At 44.7% G+C, this 12,063-nt stretch overlaps 1 protein-coding gene across 1 annotated transcript; it reads right to left on the bottom strand.

The window, feature by feature from the left end:
- Window positions 1–6,207: 6,207 nt before the first annotated feature.
- Window positions 6,208–10,226, bottom strand: LOC129362447 (non-histone chromosomal protein HMG-14A-like). The gene is made up of 6 exons (XM_055033965.1): window positions 10,076–10,226; window positions 9,073–9,105; window positions 8,917–8,946; window positions 7,729–7,776; window positions 7,498–7,617; window positions 6,208–7,419 (listed from the first exon to the last, which is right to left on the bottom strand). Exons 1-6 carry the CDS (start codon window positions 10,088–10,090, stop codon window positions 7,372–7,374), a joined length of 294 nt encoding a protein of 97 aa, XP_054889940.1. The 5' UTR covers window positions 10,091–10,226; the 3' UTR covers window positions 6,208–7,371.
- Between the last annotated feature and the right edge of the window lie 1,837 nt (window positions 10,227–12,063).

Below are 12,063 nucleotides of genomic sequence, written 5' to 3' on the forward strand. Positions count from 1 at the left end.
GGGATGTAATGAGCCGGGTCACTCAGGTGAGTGATCATGCTAATGTTTACGGCTCTGACTCAATCCACTCCTGTTGTGTGTATTAGCATGGGACTGGGAGAGGAGGGGTGCATCTCTCCCTATATCTCTGTGGGCGCGTGTGTGTGTCTACACTGATTGACGTCACAGACACCGACTCATTTCCATCTCGTCTCCTGCACAGAGAATAGATCCCCATCTGCACTCAGCCCTTCTTCTCCCCTGCACACTCCCCATCCCCTTTTTCCTCTTTCACCCCCCTAACCCTCTCCTCCTCCTCTTCCTGCTCTTCTCCTTCTTCTTCTTCTTCTTCTTTTCACCACTTCCTCTGTCTGATCCTGCCTCTTCCCATTCGCTCTTGCGGCTTCCCACCCCTTCACAGAGAGTGCGGCCACCCCAGCAGATAAACAAGGCAGAGAAACACAAACAGCTTAAGACAGCCAGACAGCAACATCCGCGTTATTATTAGAATGTGGCCAGAAAACATCTGCTCGTTTCGAGCTCCACGGGTCTCCCAGGTCCAGAGAGAGAGAGAGAGAGAGAGGGGGTGACATCTGACCCGAGCTTTCTCACACCGACTGTGACCTGCGCGTACCTGTCGGGCGACCCAGGCACCGCGCTTTGTCACTTTGCTTTTTTACACGTGAGCGAGAGAGACAGAGGGAGAAGGAGAAGAAGAGGAAGAAAGGACGCGTGACGTCCTTTTCCACAACAATTGCTCATCCGCATTCACACAGCAGCAACTCTGCTGACGACAGAGCGCGATTCAAATCACTTCCTCACAAAAGGTCATCTTCGTTCTGTGCTCTGGAAAAAAAAAAAAAAACACCCCAACTCCACCCACTCAACCCAGCAGCCCCCTGCCCCCATCCTCTTGACGCGCGCGCCAGACGCACTGTGCGGGCATGCAGGAGTCCTTGACCGAAACGACGTGGACGCAATCAAGACGAGTGCAAGAAGGGAAGTCAGGGGCGGAAAACAATGCGTGGGACAAAGTTTTTTTGTTTTTTGTAAATAAAAGCCAAAGGTGTCTGTTTAGGTTTCCATCAGAGGTCACGATGGGAGCGAGCACTGAGGGGGGTTCAGACCACACAGAGAAAAGAAAGAGAATGCAGCAGCTGCCGCAGCAGCGGCGGTGGTGGTTTCTGTTATGTTGAGGTATGGCTCTCTGCCCAGGGAGAGAGGAAACGTGGGGGTGTCAGAATCTGTCTGGGATGTGGCAATGAAAAAAAACAAATGTGCCAAAAACAATTAAAAAAACCCTCAGCGGGAAACAAGAAATCACATTCATATATTTTAGCTAAAGTGAAATTGGAAAATTAGAAATTCATTTGCTGACAATTATCTATATTTTTCCAATTATTTATTACGTAATAAGCTAATGGAAGAATGGAAGAAGTTTCTTTCTTTCATTCTTTTTTTTATTAGATACGTTGAAACTGTCAGAGCCATTGTTGTTCCATATTTTGTCTTTACTGTGTCATGGTGTGAATATGTGAAGCTGTTTTTTTGTTGTTGTTTTTCTTTTTGCATCTTTTCTTATTTTTAGTTAAATGACGCAAACGAACAAAAGTCAAGAAAATCCCATTAACATCTGAACTCTGGTTGCGATTCACTCTCACGGGGCTTGAGGAACAATTAGTTAAAAACACATCAGGTAGGCCCAGAGAAACAGACGTCACACACCATTCAGAAAGTACATGGAAGGAGCAAGACACCGCAGTCCCTGGGTTGAATGAGATTGTTAGTATCAACCTCCTCTCCCCATCACAAAGAGACAAACTTCTCAACTTGATTGGAAAGAGGTGTGCCACTATCTGCCTGCTGGACGGAGAGGAAACCAGAGCTCTATGGGATACTTACTCTGGGGGCCAAGCGGTGGCGAACTGCTGCAACTGCAGTTTAATTTGTCTCTGAGTAGGAGAAGTTCAACTAGAGGAAAGTCAACAAATAAAGTAAGAGAAAGTGGAAGGGGGTCTAATTGTTCCTCGTGTCCATCCTGTCGCACTGGTCTCATTTTTACATTCCCTGAATGTGTTTCTTTTTTTACAACCACTCTGATAAATCTTTTTGCGTCTATTTTACAAACCATAATTACTTGTTGCACAACGATTGTGGGATTGCGCGGCGTGGCACATCGTAAAGGCGTTTTATTGATTTTCCTCCAGTATAACAAACGACAGCGCTGTTGTCGTGGTTCTTGTGTAAATGATCCACAACAGCTAATTTCCCCAACAATCAATTTCTTCGGTCCTGGTTTTCCTCCTCTGTTTATGTTCTGACTCACAGTTTTCTTTGCGTGCTGCGTATTTGATCCAACCCTTTGAATAGGACTGTGGCAACAACAGAGCCGCTGGCGCCAAACTCTGGGCTGGCAGCGAACATTAGAGAGTTCTGGCGGCCTCTGGTGGACGGGTACAGGAGAAAAACGTCTACCTCACACAGTCTTCGCAGTCCATCAAAGTAGGATGCAGGGCCGGCCCAAGGCACAAGCAAACTAAGCAGCCGCTTAGGACTTCAGGGCCACTAAGGGGCCCCCCTCAGAGGAGCTCATTGATCTTTTGATTTTTATACTTAGCGATGAAATAAGCACATGAAAAGTGTGTATGTATTATTGTCAAACTTAATTAATGATGCAATACTTTTATTTGGATTTAGATATCTCGTCTAAGTAAATTTAACTAACCGTCCGTCCGTCCCAGGTCGCCATTCATGTGGGATCCAGCTGACAGGTTTGCTGGTCAGGCTGTACACGAAACCCGCCTGATTAGCTCTCTGATGCCTTATAGGAGGCAGCGCAGCATGTGGCTGCGTCTCGGCATCAAAGCCGTTAATGAGTCAGAGGGCTGATCACAGGAGACGGGATGAATGAGCGGATCGGCGAGAGGAACATCACAGGACGTCCAGAAGTGAGAGGCGGGCAGAGAGATCTGAAACTTTCTTCCCCGTCGATAAGGTGTTGTATTTATTTATTTAGCTTTGGTTCCCCTCCTCATTGCTGCGTTTCTATCGACCACAGACTGTGTGATGGGCCCTCGATGCCAAACTGAACAGTGGAAACTCATTGATGACGAGATGGGAGATTAAAGCTTGTTGCCAGACTCTTCTGTGAAATCAATTGAAACTAACTTCAGATGTGGCTTGTCATGTTTCCGTGTTTCGATCTGGTTGAAGTTCTGATTTATTCAAGATAAAAGTTTAAAAACAAACTTCAGGGTGCACATCCCACACAATATAAAGCATGAACTGATCAGTTATTTTGAGTGGATCTCGTGTAATTCTGTCTTTTTTCCCCCCCCCCATCCCTCCGGTTCTAATCAGATTTTTTTTAACCTCACATCCAGGCTTGGTTCAGAAAATTGTGGAAAGAATTAACAACAATGAAAGGTGATTATTGGTTCCAATAAAAGGATTTCAATGACCGGCAGACAAGCTAAAACGCCTCAAAATCTTTGTCAAAAATAGGAAGAAATCTTTTGTGGTGCAGTGCGGAGCAGCAGCCAATCAAAAGACGGGCTGTGGCATCATGGGAGCACAAAGACGCCTCATCGAAGGTCCTTCCTCCCAGCAGCTCTTAGACTTCAGAACATCACTGGTCCCAACAAAACCATTAGATGTTTGCACATCTCTATTGTTTAAACTGTTTTTTTTTTTTTGCTGCCCTTCCTGTGTGGCACCATTGTAAATTTGATGGAAAAGATGTAGCAGACTGTCTTCTTTTTTTTTTTCTTTTTACATAAAATTAGCTTACTTTTTTCACATTATAAATCTAAATATTAAATCTGCATCCAAAAGTTAAATCTAACTTCTAAATCTAAGTGTAAATGTGATATTTGGATTTAGATTTGCTAAGAATTTGCGAAACGTAAACAATGTGATATGACAGTTTTTTTTAAAAAAATACATTTTCAAGTTAAATGTGACAAAAGCTCTCTATGGAAAAGTGATTGAAATGTTCAAAAACCACACTGTACAATTTTTGCATTTTACACATTGCGTCCCTCCACTTCTAAACACACTGTTGTTTGTATGCACAAACACACGTGCACTTTGTAGATGGTTTTACTTGTTCTGTTTTCATTATTCTATTTTTATCAACTGCACTTATTTTATTTGTTTACAATAAAGTAATGTTTCCATTTTTGTACAGTCTTTTATATATATATATATATATATATATATATATATATATATAATATATATATATATATATATATATATATATATATATATATATATATATATATATTTTTTTTTTTTTTTTTTGTGAATCTATCTTTTTCACCTGCCTGTCACTTTGTTGCTGGTACATTTGAATTTCCCTGAAAGAAATACACTATTCTATTCTATTCCATTCTATTCCGATTGTAAAAGAGCTGAGAGGAAGCGAGATGTGGATTATATCCTATAATCTCTCAGTAACCAGGCTGATATCTAATACATCTGCAATCATAGCTCCACCAGAGCGGTGAAGCTGCAAAAGTGAAGCAATGCTGCCATCTAGCGGCGAAAAGTTGCAACACTCCGTTGTTGTTGTTTTTTTTTTTTTTTTGCAAACACAAAGTATCGACAAAATGGTGCCCAGTGCTCGGCCATGACAATGCAGGTCAGGGGCGCTGCGTGCGGTGCACACAGCAGCTGAAGAAAAAAACATGTCTTAAAAATCAAACAAGCATGGAGTCAAGGTTTGTTTAAAAACCTGTAAGCGATTAAAGAACTGCAAAGGCTTTGCTCTGAAGTGGAGGCAAGAGGGCTGGATGCAGTCAGCTGCACTCCTGAAATCCTGTAAAAAAAAAAAGAAAAGAAACAAACATATGCATGTATATGCATCATTTTGACATCACCATGACACGTGTGAAATCCATGTGCGTTTTCACCTGCGGGCAAAAAGAAATGAGAGGCTGGGACATGAGGGGAAAGAATGCGGCAAACGTACACAAACACACTCGCGCTCAGATCACACTGCGCTGTGAGTCCGGATGCACGCGCTGGAAAGGCCGCGCCTGCTCCATCAGGCCGTACGCGCCAACGTCTCTGAGCAGAAACTAAATCCGGAGCCTCCTCTGTGCCACGCTGCTAAATAAACCTGTGATCTTTCGCTCCGGGGTTGTCGGGGGTTGGGTGGTGGTGGGTGAATGTGGGCCACGGTGCTCACGCGTGAGTTCACCGAGGGTTTAACATGAGCCCAGAGAAGGAGGGTTGAAAAAACATGGACATAGATGCCCGCTGCCATGCCTTCATTTGAGCGGGCATGCAGGCTGAAAGTCAGGGTTTCCACAGGCTTCGCAGGAAGGCCTCGGGTCAGTCGCCGGGTCAACCCTCATTTACTGGGCGAGGATAAAGGCGAGGGATGGTAGGTGGGGGTGAATTTGAGCATTTAGTGATGGGTCGGAGCAGCAGCACAGCTGTTGCTGCAAACCTGTGGCTGATTCAGTTGAGAGCTCAGAGTTTTATCTGTTTGACTAGACAAAGCAGGCCGGCTGGGGTTCGGCCTTTCATAGGGAAATGGTCGATGTACCGTCAGGTTTCAACAGCTACAATTTAAGTCTTCTTAAGACCTGATCAAGACTGATGTGACATTTAAGGCCTTTATCAGGACAGAAACGTACAAGATGAAATCATACGATTTCTAGTCCTGCCAAGCGTGTTTTTTGCACGGTAAGGCAAGTTGCATCACCCAAGTTGGCAACAGATGTGAGCCAGCGGCAAAGACAAACGGCGCCGAGTCCGACTGCCGATATTATACACCTGCCGATGACAGATGCAATGAAGCTAGCTGGCTAGATGATTTGTTAGCAGCTAGTTAGTGGTAGCCTCGACCGACGTGAGTCACAGAACCCAACGAAGGCAGAAAACTCAGAGAAAAATGAACCACATGGAACATGCAGGACTAAAGTTCAATTTTGCTCTGCCACAACAAAACTTAAGACCTTCCACTCAGGTTTTTAAGGCCACCTTGCACATTTCCTAATGAATTTAAGGCGTTTTAAGGATTTCTTTCTTCCCACAACTACGATCCAACATGTTAAAATAACTCGCTGCAGTAGTGGTTTCTACTACGTCTCGCTTATGGAGTTCGACATCGTAATGAACACTTTGAGCTGCATGATAATGATGAGGAAAAAAAGCTTGATTTACCGAGAGATGTCAGTTTGTCTTTTGTTTTAAAAAGCACACTGGAGACGATGATTCGAGGAAAATTTCCAGGACTTGTTTTTATTAAGAGAATTGCAGAACATAAGAGAGGGACCAGACACCTGCATTAGTTAGAGAAGGAATCCAAATTCAATAAAAACAAACAGAAACAAAGGAAAAGAGAGAGAGAGAAGGAAAGAAAGAAAGAAAAACAACAAAAGAACCCAAAAACCGAGTGTTTAGAAAAGCTGACGCGACAGCCCGGATGGAGCAGGAGCTGTAGTCTTTTTGACGTTTTTTTGTTTTTGTTTTGTTTTTTCAAAGTTTTTTTTCTTTTTTAAATCTTATTTAACACGCAGGGTCGTCTAAGGAGACGGGAGGCGGCGGGGGGGTCGGAGGCAATCGCTGTTTTCCCGGAATGTTTCACTTGTTCGTCTTCCTCTTTCTTATGGACAACACGCTTAAACACACCTTTTTTTTGTTTTTCTTCGTCTGTTTGTTTAAAACACAGTTTAAGTGAATAAAAGAGAAAAGAAACGAGATCATAAAACAAAAGTGGGAGGGGGGAAAGGGGAGAGAGAGAGAGAGAGGGAACTCACTGCACATTTAGAGGTCTAACAGAATCACCCACATGAACATGGCTGAACCGTTAATAAAAGATGAACAAAGGCTGATCTGTCGGGAGGGGGGCGAGCGGGCGGATGGGTGTGGGTAGTCTAATTTGTGGGACAGAGCAGGAGAAGGAGGGAGAGAGAGAGAGAGACAGTGAGAGAGAGAGAGAGAGAGAGAGAGTTTGGGGGGTCGGAGGGGAAATAAACACAGTAATACACAACTCACGACATTAGCCAATCCGGCAAAAAGGGACACGCTTTCTACACCAAACAAGCCTTCAACAATCATGAAATGCCATTTAAAAAAGATTTTAGTGTGGTTTTTTTTCTTTATTCCTTGCCCGCAGACACTTGATATGACCACTGCACATCTGCTAGGGCGCTCCATTATCAGCTTCGCTTTTTTGTGCTAAAAATCTGTACGGATACTTATAAAATCATTGATAAAAATATTCCTCTGTTAACAATACGCCTCGGAGGGGGGAAACCATGTGAGAGACTTGAGGAAGGGGTGGGGGGGAAGAAGAAGGGGAGGTGGATGTAGAGTAGGAGGAGGAAGCTGGAGGGGTCGGGGGTCGGGGGGAGGGATAGGGATGGGGCAGTGGTGCTACTCGGACTTGGCCTCCTCCTTGGCCTCCTCGGGGGCTGCCTCCACCTGTGGGGGGGTTCAGAGAGGACAAACGTCAGCTGGGCGGGTTCGGTGGGGCGTTACGCCACGCGGGCGCCGCCTCACCTCGTTGGTCTTGGCCTCTCCGTTCTCAGAGTGGTTCTCCTCGTTGGCCTCCGCCTCGGCGTTCTCCTTCGCCTTCTTGGTCTTCTTGTCCTCCTTCTTGTCGTTCACCACCTTTTCTTTCTGCCAAAGAGAGAACAAGAAATTTAAAAAAAAACAACATACAAACAAAAAGACCTGAGCCGGGAGGAAGAGAAAAGGCAGGGTTCTGAAGGGGTGACTCCGCCCCCTTACCTTTGCCGCCTTCTTCACCTTTGGCTCCGGCTTGGGAGGAGCTGGTTTCTGGGGATGCAAACAGCGCCCGGTTACTCTTGGCAACGCTTTATTCTGAACATTTACAGCTTTTATTTATTTCCTTTCTTTTCCCTCCCCCTCTCTCTCTGGAGTTTCTGAAGCCAAACTTTTCTTAATGCTGTAAGTTTAACGACCAGAAAAAAAAGTTTTAGAGCAAAAACGTGACTGAATGCTTCTTTTCTCTTCCTCTAATTCATGTTGAACAACTTTGAAATGCATATAAAGCAAGTAACTGAACTTTTTTTAAGCTTTCAAAGATCGTTTCCTACCCATGTTGTGCTTTTACCGCCTCACAGACGATTCCTGAGTTTTGAGCAGTTAGGGTAGGTTTGCGGTTAGGGTAGGTTTGGGGTTAGGGTAGGTTTGGGTTTGGGGTAGGTTTGGGTTTGGGGTAGGTTTGGGGTTAGGGTAGGTTTGGGGTTAGGGTAGGTTTGGAGTTAGGGCAGCAGTTCCTCACGCTGCCGGTTTGCATTTAAAAGTTGCTGACACTTTAATGTTTAAAGGTTTGTTTGTATGTTTACTGTCCAGCGTTAGAAGTACATCTCTTTTTCACTCCCTAAAGGCAACTGATGAGACTTTTAACTCTAAGCGTTTGATGAATTAGAGGCGCATCGATCAGGATGCTAATAATAATCGTTTTTGAATTTCTCGCGAGGCTGACTTCCTGAATGTGACTAAATCTGACCGTTTGTTCCTCCAGTAACAGGGAAACGTGCAGCTTCTTCAGTTTTGAATCAAACAAAAAAAAAACCCAGAAAGATTTAAATGATTACACATAACAGCTCACGCTCCTCAACTTTTTATTTTTATCAATCTCACTTATTTGTAGCCAATTGATCAGTTGGTTCCTACAGCTAAAGTTTATTTTGTTCGCCGGTCCTTTTTAGTCACACAACGTGAAAGCAGCATGTCATCACTTTTTATTTGTTTCGTATTGACATGATTTCGGTTTACAAAAAAGAAAAAGAAGAAAAAAAAGTCAGACGCCTCGTTTTACTCCCTGAGAGGAGCCGTGCGATATTTACTCAAAGTTACAAACACTCAGGCCTCCTGGAGGATTGTGGGACGTTCAGCGTGGTCGTTAAGGTCGTTAAGGTCAACTCGGTGCGATCAGTGGGAGACTCTTACCGCCGATAACCGAGCCGATCTCCTCTGGGGCTGAAACAGAAAAGATCAGGATCAGGTTTGGATCACATGTGGTGGTAAAGCACATTTGGTCTCGATCGAACACGGAGCGCGTGTCCGGTTTAGTGGATCAGAACCGGACGACGCCGCGCCGCTCACCTCCTCCTTGTCTCCTCCTTCCGTTCCCTGTGCCTGGAGAACAAAACAAAAACAACTCAGAATAGGAAATAAGTCATCGATAACACAACTGGGCTCAATATTCGGTTTATTGCTGCAAGCAGCCGGATTCCTTGGGGTTCTGGCACACGGTCCCATACGCCGCAGGCCCCCTGGGAAAACTTTTCAATTTCACGTGAAAACTGAAACAAGAAGTCCAAATCCGGGCGGATTTAATGCACTGCGGGCTTAAAATGCGGCCGTCACAGGCGGATCGGGGAGCAGAGAGCCGGCGCCGCGCCACGCGGCTCCCCGGAGCCACACTGGAGGGTCCGGGCCCCGTTTGCCCCCCGCTTCGCTGCCCCTCCGGCTCCTTCATTCAGCGCGTGCTGCTCGGATTTGAACGCTGGCGCGGGAGCCTTTCAGGAGGGGGGAGGGACCAGCCGGGGGGGCGCTCGCGGGCTCCACCCGGCGGCAGAGGCGCGCCACTGCAGCCATTCGGGACTACGAACAAAGAGAGAAAATATATAATTTTGCCAAAACGCCGCGGCGAATGTCCGATTTCGCGGTCAAAGCGCAGAGCGGGGGCTCCGGGGCATTTTCTGGCGCCACTTCCCGGCGGTTCGGTGGGCCCGCGGCGGCAGGCGGAGCGTTTTGCTCTCGGTAGGTCGGGCGACGAAGGTGGAAGAGAGCTGCAAAGCATGGCTGCTGCTTGTGCTTTAACTGCATGGAGACCGAGAGGCACTTCTGACTCCCCCAAAGGACAGCGGCTCGCGCACTCCACACGCGCTTTAAAGGCCGCGTTCGAGCGGGAAAATATCCACTCCGCCACACAAAAAATGTACATTATATGGGGAAGGCAGGCAAAAATCCCCAGCGACGGAGAGCGGTCATACGTTGCGTTATAATTAAGTAATGTCTCTGAGGGATGTCTCCACAGCCGTTTGCATTGGATTAATGACTGACTCGCGCCTCCAAATATTTGTACCGTCTCGAGAGTACGTACCTTTCTCTTGGGCATGTTGATCTCGTGGAGGTTTCCTGACAAATGCGACTAAAAGCGGGTTTTCTCAGTGGGTTCAGTGCATGTGAAGACGAGTGTCTCCCCGTATGCTCGGCAGTGTAGTAAACACACTGGAACAGAGAGGCGAGTGGTTGAATGGGGGGAGGGGTGCGGCTAAAGCCGTGATTGATAGGCGCTCGGCCAATCAGGTGGCGCCATTCGGGCCCGCAGAACACTTGGAATTTCGGAGCCGGCGATGTTCCGAGGTCTGCGCGGATGATGGCTGCTGCTGCTGCTGCTCCGCGGCAGAGGATGGGAGGAAGCCATTCCCAGGCTTTCTCTGCCTTCGAGGACATGTTCGGCTTATTGACTGCGAGGCGGAGGAGGCCTCGCTCGCTCGGCTGCGCACACGCGCGCACGCGCATGCGCGCGCCGGGCGGGCGGGCGGGCGGGCGGTCAGGCCCTGACGGCAGAAAGCAGGCCACATGCCCCGGTGTTCAGAGCCGTGCATCCCCCGCTGGAGAGCGTGAGAGCGGGCGAGATCTGAGACGTTTCTCCATAAATCCCGTCCGTGTTTCTGTCCAACATGGCGCCCGCTGTTCTACAACACATTTCTTTCTTTTTTTTTTTTTTTCCATCTTCTCTGTTGGGTTTCCTAAATTTGTTACAGGCTTCTTCTATGGAAGGTCGAAAGTGCCACAATCCAAATACTGACTAATCGATTTCAGCTAATGTTTATATGCCGGTTGTTTGAATAAAACAACCACATTTGTACATTAAATGTGCAAATGTGTTTATAATTATTTGATAGTGTCTGTAAGTTTTTAAGATACAATGTTTATTTTTATGTCAGACTTTTGTGTTTCTATATTGTTATATTTGTCATGATGGTGCTAAACATACCAACTGTAAAAACAATTTGCTTAGAATGGAATATATAGTCCAGTTATTCTAAATTTGTTTTCGGCTCCCTATATGGAAACCCAAAAGTGCCACAGTCTAAAAAAAAATGTAATAAACACTTCAAATGAATATTTTTATACTGGTTGTTAAAATAAAACTTTAATATGTACATGAAATATGCAAATGTGTTTATAATTATTTGATAGTGTCAGTAAGTTATACAATGTATACTTTTTGTCAGATTTCTTTACTGTTATATTTGTCATGATTGTGCTAAACATACAAATTGTGGTGAAATATATAGTCAGGCTGTCGCAAATATATTTTAGGTTCCACAAACCAAAAAATTAAGTAAACTGTTTACGTGAATATTTATATTGATTGTTTCAATAAAACTGTAACACATCCATTATATAAATACAAATATGCTTATAATTTTTTAATAGTCAATAATTTGTTAGATACCATGTGATTTTTCATCAGATTTTTTTGTGTTCCATTATATTGTTTTAATTGCAGTATTTGTCATCACTGTGCTAAGCATACCAACTGTAGCAAAACCTGGCTTAAAGTGAAACAAACAAAAAAAGACAGTAAAACAAAACAAAAAAAAAACAACAACTTTGTTTTACCGTTTATAAACGCGTGTAATAAATATATAAAAGGGTTAATTGGAAAATCTACCGTTAATGCACTGCAGTTGTCAGTTTTGGAGTCTTTGTACTTTAACCTTTATGATGAATCTTTTACGAGACGTTTCAGTCAGGTGACTGTTTATAAGACTCTCTAGGAAGCATCACTCTACCTGATGACGTATGCTAATTGACTTCCAACCAGTACAATCTGCTCTATTGAAACTGGTCATATATAGAGAGTCAAATAGAAAACATTTAGACATTGAAAAGTACAAAGTTTGATTTTTTTTTCTTCTTTTTTTTCAAATGTTTTGGTCTGACCGCTCGGAAACCAGCATCATGGATCCGTCTGTTTTACTACGTCGGGCAGATTTGCTTGGCAAAATGAGGCAAAATCTTTTTTTTAATATATATATTTTGTCAATTTGATGGCATAATAGATCGTATCTGGTT

This window comes from Poeciliopsis prolifica, unplaced genomic scaffold, assembly GCF_027474105.1.
Source record: "Poeciliopsis prolifica strain line A6 unplaced genomic scaffold, Auburn_PproV2 SCAFFOLD009, whole genome shotgun sequence".
NCBI classification, from domain to species: domain Eukaryota; kingdom Metazoa; phylum Chordata; class Actinopteri; order Cyprinodontiformes; family Poeciliidae; genus Poeciliopsis; species Poeciliopsis prolifica.